At 36.2% G+C, this 19,882-nt stretch overlaps 1 protein-coding gene across 4 annotated transcripts in view; it reads right to left on the reverse strand.

The window, feature by feature from the left end:
• The window catches only part of PAN3 (poly(A) specific ribonuclease subunit PAN3), a 129,646-nt gene that overhangs the window by 29,448 nt on the left and 80,316 nt on the right, over positions 1–19,882 (reverse strand). For 3 of the 4 annotated variants that reach the window (XR_005883836.1, XM_040979851.1, XM_040979850.1), the window contains 3 exons: positions 4,128–4,375; positions 1,810–1,914; positions 670–727 (listed from right to left, as the gene is read on the reverse strand). Coding sequence is in view for 3 of the 4 variants with exons in the window: in XM_040979851.1 (XP_040835785.1) it covers positions 670–727; positions 1,810–1,914; positions 4,128–4,375 (411 nt within the window). In the remaining variant the exon portion in view is untranslated. Of the gene's footprint in view, positions 1–669; positions 728–1,809; positions 1,915–4,127; positions 4,376–19,602; positions 19,721–19,882 lie in introns of all 4 variants that reach the window. The other variant, XM_040979852.1, reaches the window with a different exon arrangement.

Raw genomic sequence — 19,882 nt, forward strand, 5'->3', positions numbered from 1 at the left:
CTGGAACAAAAAGAGAGAACCCAGTCCTAAATCTCAACAGCTAGGATACTCCTAATCCTTTAGTAATCAGAACCAAGGACGCTGGACTTTGCCTAACCCTGAAGACAACCAGGTATTCTAATCTTGGCAGCAAATATATTCCAACTGTACTGTCAATAAAATTTTACTCTTATTGTATTTAATTTATACAGAGTAAGGTAAGTAAAATGTTAATATCTTCTATAAACATTGAGTGATGTGAGGTTTTTATCTTATAATCAATGATTTACCAGCTGTTGGTCCTAAAGGCAACTTATTTAACCTGTCAATTTCCTCATAACAGTAATGCAAACGATAACCTGTCACGAATGTTTGTCAAGAGTAGTCACAAGGTATCTAATTACCACACTGTACTCTCAGAAATAACCAACTTTCGTCTTCACTTAAGAGATATTTGTCATTAAATTTCAGGAGGCAGAAAAATTCTGGTGCAACAGTGAACCAAATCGCTAAGAACTGTACAACCATTTCAACCATATTTAACTAGAATATTGCCACAGGTAAGACTGACTGAAATAAACTACGTGATCAGTAGCATCTTGGGATTCCCAATATTGCATTAAAACATGTAGCACTATGTAAGGACTACATTAGTCTTTAAAATGACGAATGAATCAATTTGCATTTTACCTGGCATATCTGCTTGATCAATTTGAGCTATTGTTATTAAATGTCTGTTGATCAGCTCCTAAGAAAAGGAAACAAGTATGTTGATACCTACTTTAGCATTGTAACTGACTCTTTCCCTCTCTGCTTCTCAAATAAACATCTTAAGTCTTTCTCTTTTATATTTAAGGATAAACAGATTCCACAATATAGATTTCTTAATATATGTACCAGTATTAATTCCTGTAGTATCTGTATTTTTAAATATTGGGATTATTAAAAAACATTTTAAAGATAAAATATAGTTGTGCTCTAACACCAGCAAGATGCTAACTCTAAAGCTGTTCAACAATTAACTGAAAAATTATTTATCTATACAACTTACAGCTGTGAAACAAATATCTGACAATCTGGGTATGAAAGATATTCGACATACCAACTCTTAGCTAATTACCTAGTAAAACTGAATTATTGCAAATAATTTATTTTAGAAAAATAGTAGCATGCAAATTTCTGAATCATTCCACTCACTCTGAATTTACAGCTATTAGCCAACATTTGGGTGAAGGCTGCATACCTTATAAAATATTTGTATGCTCCAAAAATCCTTTCAAACAAAAGAATAAATAGTACACAAAGATACCAGCTAAAGTCCTCGCCTTGAAAGCACCGGGACCCCATATGGGCACTGGTTCTACTCCTGGCAGCCCTACTTCCCAACCAGCTCTCTGGTTGTGGGCAGGGAAGGCAGTTTAGGACGGCCCAAAACACTGGGACCCTGCACCTGTGTGGGAGACCTGGAAGAAGCTCTTGGCTTCAGATTGGCTCAACTGCAGCCGTTGCGGTCACTTGTGGAGTGAATCATTGATCTGAAGATCTTCCTGTCTCTCATCTTCTCTGACCATCTGACTTTACAATAAAAATAAATAAATCTTAAAAAAAAAAGTACACACAGATGATCTGCCTAACGAACTATTCTACGGATTTTATTTTTTAAATAAAAAAAGGCTTCCTTAAATAAATGTACCAGTTAAAACCTAAAAATTCTAAATTCTGTTTGCATGGACACAGCATATTTCAATAATGATTTGAAAAGAAACTGCTCTTTCTTCTGTTCTTTGGTAAAACACATTAAGTATTTCTACCATGAATTCGAAAGCATACCTGTCGAAGTTCGTCAGCCATGAAGAAGGAAGGTGCATTTGCTTTTGGTTGCATGTAAGCAACATGAGGTGCAGTTGGAGGATAAATATGATAGTTTGGAAATACCTAAAAAGGCAGGGAGGGGGTAAAAGTAATGACCAATTTTCTCAATGGATAAGCTTTATGGTTGTTTCTTGTGACTGCTAAGTTTTGAATAACTTTTAATCTCTACATGTTAATGAAACATCTCAGAAAATAGCTATCAGAATATTTTCTGAATAAATTCACTTTAAGAAGTCTAACACTTTAATGATCAACGTTTAAAATCTAAAGGGGATGAAAATAAATTTTAAGATATACTCAAATTTCAGTTCCATCTGGTAGGCAAAAGTAGCTCTTTGAGGAAATATTTTACAAATATAAAGAGTTTTAGGCATTATAGGAAAACAGTTTGAAGACAGGAAGAAAACAAACCTAAAAATGCTTGGGCACGGAAAGATAATGCAAAAATATGCATTGGGATGCTTAACTCAAACGTTAATCTGCAGGTTTAACACTTCACACTGCCATAGAAAAGCAGCTTACTCTAGACCAGAGGGTGAAGAACAAAGCAATGCAGTGAAATATTTGCATTCAAAGAAACTACAAAATTGTTCCCAGGGTCTTAACTTTTTTTCTTCACGTGGATTCATCCAAAAGCAATCAATTTCTACTCTTATTTCTTATCACTTTGTTATCCCCACTCTCCTTCTCACCATTAATCCACAATACAAAAAGCAAAGCTTATTGTAAAATACCTTTTGTATGTAATTATTCTTCAAAACTTTAAAAACTCAACTTTTTTTTTCTCTTTTAAAATCCCATTCAGCTCTTCTGCCACACTGAGATAATCTGTAAGGTCTCATTTGACCCGAACCTGAAGGAAGAACAATGCCTCCTCCTCCTTGCAATGGTGTCACCTAAACACCTAACCTTATGGTTACTAAGAGCACATTTTAAATGGTGAAGAGCAGTAACATAAAATCGTGCCATACTTAATCTTTAAAAACAGCAGGAACAGTTTTGTGACCACAAAAGCTCTTTAAAGATTAACTAGATTTCCTCTTTCCAAAAACAGTGATAAAATAGGATAGTATAACAACTTAAGTAATTATAAAACATAATGCCTCCACAAGGGGAAAACACTGATGCAGCCTTATTTGAACAGATCAAAGGGAAGTGTCTATCTCTACTACTTGACCTTTTATTGGGAAATAGTTCTATAATTGGGAAAGACTTCTGTCTCAATCAACAAAAAAAATCAAGTCATCAAGATTATTATTTTGCTATTAATAGAAACACATGTTAACATGAATTACAGCTACTTCTTTAAATGTTTTATTTACCACAAGGTATTTAGGGATAACACCTTCATTTTTTAACTGAGGAAACAAGAGGATAAAGACTCAGAAGTCTCAAAACAATAGCAGGACAAGGCTTTTGAAAGCCATAAGAATTTTTCTCTTTTCACCAACCACTTTTCAGTAAAACATAACAAAATAAATAGTTAACTGACATGAGGGATTCCATGTGCTTACTGAAATGTTACTTTAATGGAATTTGGCCTCTTTTCAAGGAGTTCTTAGTCTACTACTTACTTTTTCATAGTAACTAATTTTTAAACATGGAGAAAATAATGAAATTAAAAAGATACAACGTGTAGAACATGTCAATGCTTGCCATCTCATCTCATTTCCAATCGTCACCATCTATTTCTAATTACAGATCTTTCTCCCTCTGTCTGGACACCACTTTGAAAACGTTCTTTCCTTGCTCTTTAGGGTCATGATTTTTCTGAGTTTATCTCAGTTTATCCTCATCCACACTCAAGACTACTTTAACCTGAGTTTCTTTCCTACTTAGCTGTAATTCCTTTTCACTACGTTACTTCACTATCCACCAATCAAGCTATGAAATCTGAGGCAAAAGTCATTCAATAGTTTGCTTTCAGTAACTATGAACAGAATACCTACTTCCTGACTTACTAACCAGAGGAAAAACTACCCATATGATAAAACTAAACAAATGCCACAGAACATCAAATCCAGCCAACATGCCACAAATAAAATGTGTGCTATAATTAAAACATGTTACAGTACTAACATGTAGCAAGAACATAATCTCATTTCTGATTAAAACCAGGTTTGCCAAAAACTAAATTAGAACAAGAACCTGACTAAGAAGTAAGTTAAATTAGAAAATAAAGCACTTTTTATATCATGATAAAAAATTGCCAAGAGGAGATAAACGCCCTCACTGTAACAAGAAAAGCCTGTATTCTCTGCTGATTATAGACATACCATTCCAGACAATGGTGCGGGAGTTGTGTCTGTATAGAAGTAAGTTGTCCCACCAACAGTTTCCTTTTGGATCACCTGACCAGAAGATGGGTTCTGAGAAACAGGATTATTAACAGGTGTAGAGGCACTAGAAGGCACCAAGTAACTGGCTGGATTTGGAGTGTGACTTCTTCTCCTAGGGGCAGGAGACGTATGTGGAGTAATCTTCGGGGAATGAAGAGGGGAAGATCCAGCAGACAGCGACATTCCTGAATAAGACATAAACAAAACTTCTCAATAAAACAGTATGCACTTTCACAGCAAAAAAAAAAAAAATTTGTGAAGTAAAATGCAAATATTCATTGGGAAGAAACAATATCTTTCATCTTTGGCAAATTTTAAGTAAAACATTAATAATAATTTTAATCCTTTAATTTTAGAAAAAGATCTGAAAAAAGCTAATGTTACTTTTTCAAACACTGGACATTTACAAATAAATTGTCAAATTTATTGCAAAAAGTCTCCTCCATATCAAAGTTCACACTAGGAAGTTTAACAATAAGAATCACCCAAATTGAATGAATCAATTTAATGAAAGACTGGAAAAAAAAACTGTGATTCTATGAATTATGTTACAACTTTTTTTTATGAGAGGCATATTTTTATTAAGAATCACTTAAATGACTATTAACAATCTAAACACAATCTACCAAATACAATATCCAAATGCAAATCATCTAATGAAGATGTACTACTTCCAGCTAAATGGAATTAACAAGTGTCTGAAAAACTAAATTAAGTCTAAGCTGAAACAATAACATACACTTTAAAAATCACTGTTTACATGCCTTTATGTCCTTAAGTTTAAATAGACACACTATAAAACAAATGTAAATTTCTGCAGAAGCACTTTCTAAAAAATTAGGCCAACTGATACTATGTCTTGGCAAAGGTTCACTTCTTTAAAACCAACAAGAAATCATGTTGTATTACATAGAGAACCCTGTTTTGTTAATTGATTATGGTGAAAGGGAAAGGACAATTGTCTTTCCCCTTCAGGAGTCTCCAAGCTAGCTGAGAAAACAAGACCAGGTCACACATAAAAGACACAAAATGAGTTACGAAAACACTCAAATAGAAATTAATATGCTACACATTATATGTATAGGTGCAGATGAAATGCAAACTAATTCAAATCATGTAGGCTCAGTAGCACCTTTGATGTAATAGACCACTTCACATTTAAGAAAAACACCGTAGTCACAGAATTGATTATAAGAGATATGAATTTCAGTGTCTACTAAATCAGGATATCAACACTATGTTTGCTGAAAAAATGTAGATGAACAAAAATAACCTACGTGTTCAGATAATGTCTATCTTATCTTGGGACTCATTTCTTCTCTTCCTAACAGGACTTACTGTAATGATTTCACCTCTATCTAAGCAACTGAATTGGTAGGTACACAAAAGAACAAAACCTTGTGTAGTTTACAGAAAAAAATCAAATTATTATATTTAGCTAGAAGCTTATATCTTTCTTCAATTTTCTTTCAGGTTTCTGTTTTTACCAAACTCTAATATTATACATTTCATTGAATAGTAACCTACACAGCAAAAGTGGCAAGAATAGTTTCCCAGTGCCCATATTCCCACTGATATAGCATAAAATGTTTTTAGACAATTTCTCCACTAAGCTAGCCTTCCCATGAGAAGTTGAGTAATAGCAACAAGTACAGGTCCATTTCTTTGTCATTTGCCCATAGAATTCCTCAATTTTTAACTGCTTATACAACAGAACAGGAAGTGGTTCCGTTATAGTTTTTACTTGCTTCCAAAGTTATTTGGGAGCAGTGTGAACTGCATGGAACAAAGGGAAAAACTCTGACACAAAGGTAGGTGTATATATAGTGAGACAGAAGACAGATTCTCATTAGGGCTAAATACATGGAAACAGACTAATAAAACAATATAAATTCAGTTGAAAAGAGTAGACAGGTGTCTACCCTTAGTTAGGCATAGCAAAGTAAACCACTGCCTATGACATGGGATCCTATATCAAAACATGGGATTAGGTACTGGCTGCTCTGCTTCTGATCCAGCTCAATGAAAATGATCCTGAAAAAAACTGGAAGATGGCCCATGTACCTGGGTCCCAGTCACCAAAGAGGAAAACTCCCATGAAATTCTGGGGTCTGGGATTCTAACCTGGCATGGCCCCGACCACTGCAGCCATCTGGGGAGTGACCCAATGGATGGAAGAGATATCTCTATTTCACCCTCTCTCTGTGACTCTGCTTTTCAAATTCAAACAAAAATTAAAAGTTAAAAAAAAAAAAAAGGAAAATCACATATAGAATTTACATTATATAGTAACACAATTCTCTGAAGAATGTTTAATTTTGGGGAAGTTACTCTAATTAAAATTGCAGAACTTCATATATGTATTTGAACCGAGGCCAACCGGAGTTATTTACATATATTAAAACTAAAACACATAGATGATGGGTCTGGCGTGATGGCTCAACTGCCTAATCCTCCCTTTGCAAGTACCAGGCATCAATGAAGGCCCCAGTTCATGTTCCAGTTGCTCCATTTCCCACATAGCTCTTTGCTTGTGGTCAGAGAAAGCAGTGGAGGATGACTCAAAGCCTTGGCATCCTATACCCACATGGGAGACCTGGATGAAATCTTCTGGCTCCTGGTTTTGGATCGGCTCATCACCAGCGATTGCGGACATTTGAGGAGTGATTCAGTGAATGTGAAATCTTTCTTTCTCTCCCTTCTCTATAAGTCTGCTGTTCCAATAAGAACAAACAAATCTTGTGATATCCTTGGCAGATGTTTTTCAAACCTTGAACTGCTTATCAGCTGCTGCTACGTTAAGTCTATTTCACTCTTCAATTGTTAATATATGGCTTGTTAGAATTACAAGACTGTTTTGACTGCCCTAGATTGCAAGAAGTTTTGTAAAATCTTGCTTGAATACCTTAAACTGCTAGGCTAAAAAAAAAACAAAAACAAAAACAAAAAAAGAAATGGGGCTAAAACATACTTAATTAAATTTAGGAAAAAAAGGTTAGAAAGTGGTTAAATTCCAAAGGAAGCTAGAAATGAAATTAACTATCAATTAAAAACACCAAAACTAGTCCAAAAATCCAACTTCGGGCCTTTGGACCACATGTGTATTTCACAAATGCACTGAAGAACTTAGTAGAACACCACACATCTGAATGGATAGATATTTTAAACTTAGTATTATGAAGATAGTAACCATAACTACTATATACCTATATATAACACTAAGGTATAAAAACAGGAAGGAGTGGCAAGAACCACACTATAAAAATGAGTTACTAAGAGTGCTGAATAAAACAGAGCAGATTCTGCTCATATCAAGTAAGTTTAATTCAAAGTTAAGAATTCTTACTTAATAAATGCCATCTTCCTGGAGCGACCACAGTGGTGTAGTGGATAAAGCTGACGCTTGCAACACAGGCATCCAATACGGGCCCCAGGTTACATCCCAGATGCTCCACTTTTGATGCAGCTGTCGGCCAATGGCCGGAAAAAGCAGCAGAAGATGGCTCAAGTGTCTTTACCATTGCACCCACATGGGACACCAAGAAGCTCCCGCTTCAGCCTGAGCAAAAGGCCATCTGGGCAGTGAACTAATGGATGGACGCTCTCTGATTTTTGCTCTTAGTAACTCTTCCAAAGCAAATACAGTACTTCAATAACCTCAAGGAAAAGTGGATTGAAAAGATAACTTTATTTTGGTACAAAAATAGTTTGAAACCAATACAAAAGGTCAACAAAAAGTTCATGAAAAATCCATTAACTGGGAAGCTTTTACCAATTTTTTTTTAGCAGAATAAACTTATCTTTAACGCCACTTTTCCACACAGTTTTTGAAGTACATTCATACAGCCTAAGCGGCACTCTATACATGACAATTTTTATTTAAAAATTCTGCAATAGGAATATTTCATTTCTGCATTTGACTTTTTGGTATCACTGCTAGAATTACATTTTCCGGATTACACAGAGTAACTGCCGTAACTTATACATATATAAGCTAAATCTCCCAATAATTTAAAAAATGCTTCTTGAAAATAAGCTATTCTTAAAAAAGCGAGGACATGACAATAATGTTCACTAAAGCAATTCAGCAAAAACAATTAACAAAATAAAATGAATCAAGGCGAATTAGCTGAGGCAAAATTGTCATTGTTTCAAGATGAGCCAACTTCATTTATGGAATATCCAACAAAAACAAGAAAAAAAAATCTGTTGTAAATAATAATTCACTGAGGTAAATAACTACAAAATTAATACATACCAAATCAACACCTTTCCCAAATACAAAACAATGAGTTTGGGAAAGATGCTGGAAAATGAGGAACCTCCACCAATTCCATAACCACACAGAACGGGAAGACAATTCCAAAGAAGAGTAGGCGTCAGAACAACAATAACACACATACTACCAGCGTGAAACTTCAGCATAATTTGAAGAGGTTATTTTGTGCAGTGTAGCCCAACCCCATAAATTATGGAGAACAGAATTAAAGTCTCAGTTATAAAGCCAGGACTCTGAAAGCCTATGCGAAAAGTTCCTGCAGGACCACAGAATTTCTACTTACCAGCCCAGAGACTCAAAGTGAGCTGGATCATGGGAGAAAGATGACAGAAAAGAAGCAAGACTGGAAGGGTTGGAGTGATGTCATAGAGAAAATGGAAATGTCAGCCTCGTCCTTTGCATATGTTACAAAAAGGAGAAACAATGTCACATGAGACTCCATCTTATAAGAATCAAAGCAAGAAATTAATATGAAAGTTGATTTGCTCTGGTGAAGCCTTTCAGAAACCTAAACTTAGTAAATAAACACTGAGATATTTTGATGCAGATTTCCATATACATAGAACACACAGGAATCCTTCCCAGAAAATGATTTTACATGACATGTAAGAATCATGGACAGGCATTTGGCACAACAGTCTACATCACTGACCAGAAGTCAGCATTAAAAATTGGACTGGTCTGGTTTCAATCATGGTTCCTCCACTTTGAATCCATCTTCCCATTAACGCATACAGTTAGAAACAGCAAGTGATGGTTCCAGTACTTGTAATTCTGCTGCCCCCAAGGGAGTTCCACAAGGGAGTTCCAGGTTTCTGGTTTCTGTGGGAATTTACAAAAATGAACCAGATGGAAGATTTGCCTGTCTCTGCCTTTCAAATGTAAATTAAAATAAACGTTAATTAAAAAAAAAATCACCATTCTATATACCTGAAAATTAGCACCCTGGGAACAAAAGAACCCTGGAAAACAGCAGTATATAAACGAGATCATAAAATATAATTCTTAATAAAACAGTCAAGATGAAATAATTGATGGTCTTAAAAGAGCAATGTTCTTTAACAGAACAAAGTTCCTCAAGAATAAATATAAGCATGAAAAGTGAAATAAAAAAGTTTTTTCAGAATGAGCTCTACAGCAAGTTAGAGGAAAACAGTATACCAGAGATGCTTTGCAACTGTAAATGGGTCTAATGTGACATGACAATTCCAGGGAATTGGATGTAATGTTACATTTTTAATATGCATATTGCTTCACATGATACATTTAGGATATGCAGCTCCTTTTGTAGTTTTCATTTTTACTACCAAGTTTGGAAATGATGCCAAATTTTGTATTTCTTTAATCAATGTGTTCTCTTTGGTGATATATACTGCATTATATATTGACGTGTGTATCAACATACTCTGGTACGTATTATATTTACACTTACAAACACAGAAATAAGGGGTGGAAACTGTAGCCTCTGCATTCTCTACAGCTTCTGCAGAGAGATCCTGAGCAGCAAAATTTTGGTGTTATGATATACAGAAATGGAGAGGAGTATTAAACCATATTTATAAATACAAAAAAAGAAATTAGAAATCAAAACTAAAAAAATATTAAAGAGTGGTTAAGGATTTAAAATTGAATGAGAAAAATGTCAAATGAGAAATACTCTAAAAAAATGCAAAATATTAGAGAAATGATATTAAATGAGGAAAGATTTGTGATTTTCCAAAATTAATTTGCCCAAGAATTCTCCTTCAAGAAATACTAAGAGTTCTGAACAGAATGAGTAAAAATAAATCCCTCTGACCAATTTGTGAAACTATAAATGCCAAAGACAAACAGAAAATCAGAACAACTACCCCCCAAAGACACAAATTATGTTTGGGTGGGCACTTGGTATATAAAGCTACATTTCCTAGCGAGTGTCTGGGTTCAAGCTGATTCCAGCTTTCTGTTAACCTGCACTAATGAGCTGGCAGGTGAAGGTTCCACGGGCGACGTGGGAGAGCTCACTCAGTGCCAGTCGGGATCAACCCAAGGCTTGCAGCTTCACCTTGGATCAAGCCTGGTTGTTGTGGGAGTGGGTAGTTAAAGAAACAACTATTGGACAAGAAACCATGTGGACTGTCTTGCTGACTATCGCTCTAAGAAAAAAAAAATTAAAAAGTGAATTAAATATTTAGCTAAGATTTTAAACAAGTACTTCCCTTAAAAAAACAAAAACAACCAGTGAGCACATAACAGGAGGCGAACTTTAGTAAATAGTGACATGAAAATCAAACACAATGACATTTCATTTCATATGCATTAGAATTAATCTAGTAAAACAGAGGTAATACCAAGACTCAGTGATGAAGAAATGGAAAAACTAGAACTTTCTTTGTTAGCAGAAGTGCACAATAGTGTAGCCACTTTAAAAAACAATTTGGTGGGCCTGGCGCAGTAACCTAGTGGCTAGAATTCCCCCAATGCACATATCAGAATCCCATATGGGCACCAGCTTTAATCGTGGCAGCCCCACTTCCCATCCATCTTTTTACCTGTGGACTGGGAAAGCAGTGGAGGACGGCCCTAAGCCTTGGGACCCTGCACCCGCATGGGAGACCTGAAAGAGGCTCCTGGCTTTGGCTTGGCTCAACTCAGCTCCAGCCGTCACGGCCACTTGGGAACTAAATCATTGTACGAAAGATCTTCCTCTCTCTCTCTCCTCTCTGTGTATCTGCCTTTCAAATAAGAACAAATAATCCTTAAAATAAATAAATATATAAATAAATCTTCAAAAGATGTCTGGTAGTTGCTCAATTTGTTAAACATAGTTACCATATGACCCTACCATTGTACAAATAGATACATTATCTATCAGAACTGAAAACATACAAAAATGTTTATACATGACTATGCATTGCAGCAACATACACAACTGCCAAGTAAACAAGGTAAATGTTCATCAAATAAATAGTAAAAGGATAAAAAATGTAATATATCCATCAACAGAATATTATCCATCCATACATAAAAGGAAATACCAATACATGCTACAACACGGAAAGACCTTGAAAACACTGAACTGGAGGAAGCCAGACACAAAAACACACGTTACATGTTTCTAATCATATGAAAAACCCAGAACAAAACACCTTATAAAATCAGAAAGTAAATTAGTATTTCTCAGAGGTTGGGAAAATGAGGAATGCACTAGGCACTCATTTCCTTTGTGGAACTAGTTGTGGTGGTTGTACAATCTTACACTTTTAGAACATACTGATTACGTGATTTGTAGCTCAACAAAATACAATATGCATATTGATACTAAGAAGAAAAAAATCAAGAAAACTTCATTTATCCAGATAAAACAGCAGAGCAATCAAATAACCACATACACAAAAAGTAAATAAAGGGAAGTAAATATCTATACTTGTATAAAGAATTCAATCCTACCCTAATGTAAAAATGTTCACGGGCTAAAACCACTAATCATATGTTTTAAATTAGCCAACATAATTAATTCTATGCTAAGTTAACAATGAGAACAGCTAGGTCAAATACAGAAAGGAAATGGGGTAGCATAAAGAAGGAAAACTAACAGCTAAAAGGAATATAGAGAGCAGTACCACTAGTATTAAAAGTAACCAAAACTACAGTGACTAACATGTATTAAATAATCTCTCATGGTTAGCTGACCAATGCAGAAAGCGCTCCACAACTTGGTCACAAAAGTGCATGATTTAAAAAAAAGTCTAAGACAAAGATGGAACTTTACAACCCAGGGGAAGATAAAGAGTCAGGTGTCAGATGAGACGCTTTCTAGGCATCACCAGATGATGCAATGATGAAAAGTGAACAGATACAGATTTAGATAAAATCAATAAAAGCAAATCCTTCATTCACTTGTCACACAACTTCAAGATGAATATTCAGGTTAAATATTTAATAATATAAAGCAAAACAAAAAGCCTCTAGCGTGTCATGAAAACACAAATTTTGGGAAGCCAGTAGAGTTGCCTAACAAGCTAATTTCCACATGCATCACTAGCATCCCAATATTCACAGGTACTCTACTTTTGATCCAGCTCCTAGCTTATAAGGCATCAGAAGATGGCCCAAGTTCTTGTCCTTGGCTTCAAACAGGTTCAGCTCCAGTGACTGCGGTCACTTGGGGAATGAACCAGCTACTAAAAGACCTCTCTCTCTTTATATGTCTTTTGCATTCTTTGTAAAAATCTGCCTTTCCAGTAATCTTTCTTTCTTTTATAGATTTATTTATTTTTTATTGGAAAGGCAGACTTACAGAGAGAAGTAAAGTGAGAAAGACCTTCCAACTACTGCTTCCCTTCCTAACTAGTTCCAACAGCCAGCACTGGGTAGATCCATAGTCAGGAACCAGGAGCATTTTCGGGATCTCCCACGCAGGTGGATCCAGACTTCTGAGCCATCCTCTACTGCTTTCTCAAGACACAAAAAGGGAGTTAGATGGGAAGTAGAGCAGCCGTGATACAACTGACAACTGACAACCATATGGGATCCACTTAGGCTACCATGCCAGGCCCAAGATTAATCATCTTAAAATATTTTTAAGTTCAGGCCCGGCGTGGTGGCGCAAGTGGTTAAAGTCCTCACCTTGCACGCCCGGGATCCCATATGGGCGCCGGTTCTAATCCCGGCAGCCCCGCTTCCCTTCCAGCTCCCTGCCTGTGGCCTGAGAAAGCAGTCGAGGACGGCCCAAAGCTTTGGGAACCTGCACCCACGTGGGAGACCCAGAAGAGGCTCCTGGCTTCGGATCGGCATGGTATCGGCCCGTTGCGCTCACTTGGGGAGTGAATCATTGGACGGAAGATATTCCTCTCTGTCCCTCTTCTCTGTATATCCGCCTTTCCAATGAAAAAATAATAAAAATAAATCTTTAAAAAAATATATTTTTAAGTTCATCAACTTAATGCTTCAAAACATTAACAACTTCTACACAGCAACAAGATAATCTGTAATACTTAATAAACTACTTTACTTACCATGTAGTTCTTAAACTCATTTAGAAAACTGAAAGCAACCAAACAAAAATGGACAAATTACCCAGCTAGCCAATTTACAGAAAATTAAAAGCCTCAAACATAAAAGATGCTGTCTTTCCTCATTATTAAGAAGACACAAACTGTTGATTTTGTTTTATTGCTTTTCATTTAAGGTAATTTATAATAACTGTGTAATGGAGACTACCATATCCAGATGTGAAGATACAATGCAGTATGGATCTCTACTTCCAAATCAAAGATGGACTACTAATGATCTTGACAACAGGATGCTGGACTCTCTGCCATTATTCGTATTGCAATATCAGGATACACTTCAACAACAGACTGATGGACTTATGACTGCTTATGAAGGACTATACTATTGTAATAATACAGAGGAAATCAGTAGGGGAGAGGGAACTTGGGAAGTGGGTGAGCAAAAGCTCAGAGCCTACGGAACGGTGTCACAAAATTAAAAGTAAAAAAGATACAAACTAAAATTACTTCTTATCATCGCCCTGTTCTTAGATAACATTTACAGATAATAAGTAGATGACTGACAGATAAATAAATATTGTGACCTATTTCTTATATTTTTGAAGGCGATTCAGGAATAACTATTAGTTACAACTTTTTTATTGCCATGATATTGTTAATCAATTCAACAGAATGACTCATTAGATGAAAATCAAAGCTATGCGCTCCATAAAGAGAAACCTTTATCTTGCTTTATCTTTGTGGTCCATAGTGGGTCACTGAACAATACCTAATTGTATTTTAAAATTTATCCATTATACTTAAACATTCCTTCAATTAGAAAAGTTAAACAATCTCCTCTCAAAAAAGTGTATCTATGATCTCCTGGTATAACTCATCCTAAATAGGAAAACATTACAAACATTCCTTTCAAAAAGAAAGAGGGAAATAGGGATAGAAAAATTATTGTATTTTTAGAATTGTTCTTATGAAGTGCATTAAATGTGTTATATTTAAAAAAATTATAAACTCAGGGACAAGATAAAAATATCAACTGTGTCTACTAGTTTATAAAACAGTACTAAAGCCCCTAGCCAGCACAAAGCAACAATAACAAAAAGACCGCCATTGAAGAAAAATTACTTGTACAAAACAGCCCCCCCAAAAAAGAAATATACAATAATAGAATTAATTTACTCAGATCATTAACATTCACAATGTATCTAGCTATACACTAAAAATCATTAGAAAAATTTTGTTCCTCAAAGACATCAATTACAACACAAGCAAATATTAAAGTTATCTACCAATAAATTTATCTGTATATCAGCCTAATACAGAAATTGTAAAACAAGGTAGAAATTTTCTACACAGGGGCCAGTGCTGGCACAAGTCAAGCAGGAGCCTGTGATAAAAACATCCATCACTGCAGTGGCAGGTGCAGACCCAACCACCTGGCTTCCAACCCAGCTTCATGACTAGGTCTGAGAAAGCAACACAGAAGATGACTCAAGTACTTTGGTCCTTGCTACTCATGTAAGAGAAGAGAACAGAGTTCATTCCTGATGCGATAGCATAGTGGTTAAGTCGCCTTGCGCTCCTGGGATCCCATATATGGCCACCAGTTCCAATCCCAGCAGCTCCACTTCCCATCCAGCTCCCTGCCTGTGCCCTGGGAAAGCAGTTGAGGATGGCCCAAAGCCTTGGGACCCTGCACCTGCGAGGGAGACCTGGAGGAAGCTCCTGGCTCCTAGCTTCGGAATGGCTCAGCTCCAGCCATTGCGGCTGCTTGGGGAGTGAATCATCAGACAGAAGATCTTCCTCTCTGTCTCTCCTCCTCTCTGTATATCTGACTGTCCAATAAAAGTAAATAAATCTTTAAGAGAGAGAGAGAGAGAGAGAGAGAGAGAGAGAGAGAGAGAGAGAGAGAGAGAGAGAGAGAATAGAGTTCCTGGTTCTGGCCTGACTCAGTTCTAGCCATTGCATAAATCATTTGGGGAGTTGATTCCAATGATCAAGATGCTAATTATAGCAAGTGTTACTACCAGAATTGCTGAATACAATAATTAGTTTGAAGAAGAAAGGTAAATGGTTAGGCTATGAAACAATATAGATACCGCTCTTCACCACAGCCAGACAAGAAATAATCGCTCAGCCGCTAGGAAAGACAGAAGATTTTCAAAGAATCTGGAGTGAGAGACCTGCTTCTGAAAAAGTCAGGTTTCTTTAACACCATTTCTTATAGGTTAATTTAGACTGGACTAGCCTACGTTCATTCATAACTTCAACAATGTCACCACAACCAAATTAAAAAAATGTTCAATAATAAGCTATCATTTCTGGCTACACTAAACAGAATGGTTTTGATTAGAACTTAAATGTTATAGATATAAAAACAAAGAAAGCATTATCTTAACAGGGCCAATACTTTACTCAACAGCAAGCCACAGTCTGCAACTTACACAATCATAGAAACAAAGACAAGCTGCCAAAATTCTAAACCCCAAACACATTCCCTGTTAGTATTTCCAAATTCTAACAGATCTTAAACCTGTGAGGAATCAGTGCATTCTCTTGACTTTCCTAGTAGTACTACTAGGAAAGGGTGGAGATTGTAATAAAATTCAATTCCGAAGTTGTACTTGGAGCACATTTCTTGTTTCCAAGTTCAATGCTTCAAAAACAAGCTTTGTTTTGTAGTCCATTTCTTTGGTCAGTGCTTTTGGGCATAGGAGACACTAACATTATTACTATTATATATATTATAATTGTTTTAATTAAAAGTTTGGGGGTTGGTATTGTGTTATAGTGAGGAACGTAGGCAGCTGCAATTGCAGCATCCCATACCAGCACAAGTTCATGTGCCAGTGGGTCCACTTTCCAACCAGCTTCCTGCTAATGGCCTAGGAAAAGCAAAGAATGGACTAAACACTTGGGCTCCAGTCAGTCTTCCACCTGGCTTACCCACAGCTGCTGCAGCCACAAGAGTCATAAAACAGACTGTACCCCTGCTAACATGTACAATCCATTTGTACCAAGAAATCCATTAATCCCTGTGTCCAAGAGTTTTCTTGCAGACTGCCCACACAGATATTCTCTAACAAGCACCAGAATCCCAGACTCCCGGAAGGAGATGTGCTTAGACAGATGACACTGTGCACAAAGAGTTCCCACACAGTAACCCACCCTCATTAGCTAGGAAAGAAAGGCATTCTCAAAACGTGAGTTCAGATCCTTGGCCTGCGACCTGATTTCTACAGTTACTCCCCACGGCCCCATAAAACTCTACAGTGAATACAGTTACAGAGAAACAGAAGTGTAAATGGTTTTCCTTTTCTGAATGAAAGCATGCCTTGGTAAAAGGAAAGGAGCAAAAACATCAGCCTGCAGTTACAACAATGAATTTCTGTTTACTTTCCTACTTTTTGTCCATACACATTTTAAAAAAGAGTTCCATAGCACAGCAACACAAACTTCATGACTGGTCAAATCCTTAGTCAATTTATGTATTTCTTAAGATTTGTTTTATTTTGATTTTAAAGTCAGATATACAGAAGGGAGAAGGGACAGAGAGGAAGATCTTCCATCCGCTAAATTCACTCTCTAAGCAACTGCAACGGCCGGAGCTAAGCTGATCCAAAGCCAGGAGCTTCTTCCGGGTCTGCCATGCAGGTGCGGGGTTCCAAGGCTTTGGGCCATCCTCGATTGCCTTCCCAGGCTGCAAGCACAGAGGTGCATGGAAAGCAGAGCTGCTGGGATTAGAACTGGAGCCCATATGAGATCACAGTGGATGAAAGGCGAGGACTGTAGCCACTAGGCTATCACCTGGGCCCAATAATTTTCATTTCATAAAAATCATCTCCTTTGAAGGGTCACCTTCAAACTCATAACTTTTTAACAAAAGAACTAAGAAAAACTATATTTTGTAAATTTGTCAACAAATGCAGAGAAGTTTTACTAATTTATTTGAAAGGCAGAGTAAGAGAGAATAATCTTCCAATTGCTGGTTCAATTTACAGTTGTCCAAAAAACAAAACAAAACCTGGCTTAGACCAGGACAAATCTGGGAGCCAGAAACTATCCAAACATTCCACACAAGTAACAAGAAACCAAGCACTTAAGCCATCATGCTGCCACTTAAGCACATTAGCCAAGATGCTGGATCTGAAAGTGCAGTACAGCCAACACTATAACCAGGCTCTCTGATATGGGTGTAGGGATCTCAAATGGTACACTGACCTGCTGCTCTACAATGCACACCCCACTGTTTCAGCCAAAAGCAGACACAGTTTTTTCACTCTTGCTAGCAGATAATGGGGGCAGAATACACATTAATGATTTCAGTCATTTAAAACTTACTCATGATAAAGTTAGTGAAATGCATTTTTAAAGACTGATTTGTTTTAATGAAAAATCAGATCTATAGAGAGAAGGAGAGAAAGATACTCATCCAATGGTTTACTCCCCAAGTGGTTGCAACAACTGGAGCTAAGCTGATCCGCAGTCAGGAGCCTGGAGCCTCCTCCGGGTCTCCCAAGGCTCTGGGATGCTCTCAACTGCCTCCGCAGGCCACAAGCAGGGAGTTGGATGGGAAGTAGAATAACCAGGACACGAACCAGTGCCCATATAAGATCTCAACATATGCAGGTTAAGGACTCTAGCCACTAGGCTTCCACTCCAGGCCAATGAAATGCATCTTAATAGATGGAATCACAGAACCCAGGAACATGATGAGCTTTACGTATGGTTTCATTCACTTTTCTGCCCAAAAGACATGATGGCAATAATCCTTTAAGTTAGTGCCATCAAGATTAAAGTTAAAAATATTAAAAATGCCACTTTAGCAATAGGCCTATCACTTTTGTTAAAAATCACAAAATGAATTAAGAAAAGGAAACCAGAAAAAGTGAAACCAAATAAAAATAACCACAGGACAAGTATCATCCCACAGGTGGACATATGTTTTTAATGTGGTTCTAATCCTAGAACAGGCTGTATAAAACAAAACAATCTACGCCATGTTCCAACAATCGGTGGAATTAAGAATTAAAGCTAAGGCAATAAAAGCATTTTCTTCTTTCCCCAAAATAATTTTATTGTCCAAATACAATGTTGCAGATAATCACCAAAACTGGCTAAATATGTTTTTAATAAAGAGCATCAGAGCTTAAGTGGGTCATTACTCACACAATTAATCAAAAATGTAATTGTTCACAAGCCCATTTATTCAAAGTCAAATTTCCTATCTATACTATAATGGATAATTTTGCACCTCTTGCTGAAATAGCAAGACATTTAAAAGAAAGCTAATTAGGTAAAATTTCTACAATCTATATATATTTTGCATAATACTAACTTCCAAATAACTAAAATAAATATATTTATAATTTTTCCATTTCCACAACAAAATTTAATTATAAACAGATATAGTTGTAAGAAAGTGCTTCCTATGTTATCTTACATTCCAAAATTTTAAATCTTCAAAAGGATAATTGGAAGAATGATTTATTACAGCCCCAAAAATAAGTATATGATGTTTTTTCTTCTTGTAACCCCAATCCTTCACATTTCAGAGTTCAAAGTAAATTCAATTTGACATTAAAATTTCTCATTAACTCAGATATCAATGAAACTATTAGTATAAAGGTAAGATTAACTACCTTATTAAAATCTGTTAAGTATCGAGTATCAAAAAGTCCTATAAGCTTGAAATAGAAATCATTCACTAATCTAATAAAATATTTATTAATCATATTAAGTCCATTTAAACCATTTAATCCTAACATTTTCAATCCACAAATGCACACTACCTTTAAAAAGATGAAATAATACAAAGGTCAAATGGTTTACTTCAGAGAAATATTTACAACCCCATGTGAAAAAAGGGTAACTTGGTTTTACAAGCCAACTGCAAAACTCCTACACTGACCTCTCAGGAAATGCAAATTCTTGCTGGCAACAAATAGCAGCAAAATTTCTACATTTAAAAAAATTGTTCCACGAAATTTGTTGATAAACAGAAAAGAGTCAGTAATACTGATATTAATTGTCAGAACTGATTCCTTCAAAAACCCTGTTTTCACAACAGCAACCCCTTATAATTAATAAGGGGAATTAAAAGTTGCTGAACTCAACAATCCCTTCAGTTAAGCAAACAGACCCCTCATAGAGCTGTCCAACGCTGCCCAAACTATCCATCCTTTAGTCGAATCAGTCAGTTTCATGAATTGTAGGATATATCTTCAAGTCCAGTGCTGACTCAGAGGGTAGCTTGTTCCCTAGAGAAAACAACCAACAAAAATCAGAACAGCTACTGCTCACAAGCTCTTTCAACACCCAAGTGGAAAGGACAAACTTACTGGGTTCAAAAAAACAATTCAACCCATTTTCAACTACAGAAGTAGCCAATAAACTGTAGGCATCTGTAATGCCACAGGCAG

This window comes from Ochotona curzoniae, unplaced genomic scaffold, assembly GCF_017591425.1.
Source record: "Ochotona curzoniae isolate NIBS_2020 unplaced genomic scaffold, NIBS_Ocur_1.0 contig_3332, whole genome shotgun sequence".
NCBI classification, from domain to species: Eukaryota; Metazoa; Chordata; class Mammalia; order Lagomorpha; family Ochotonidae; genus Ochotona; species Ochotona curzoniae.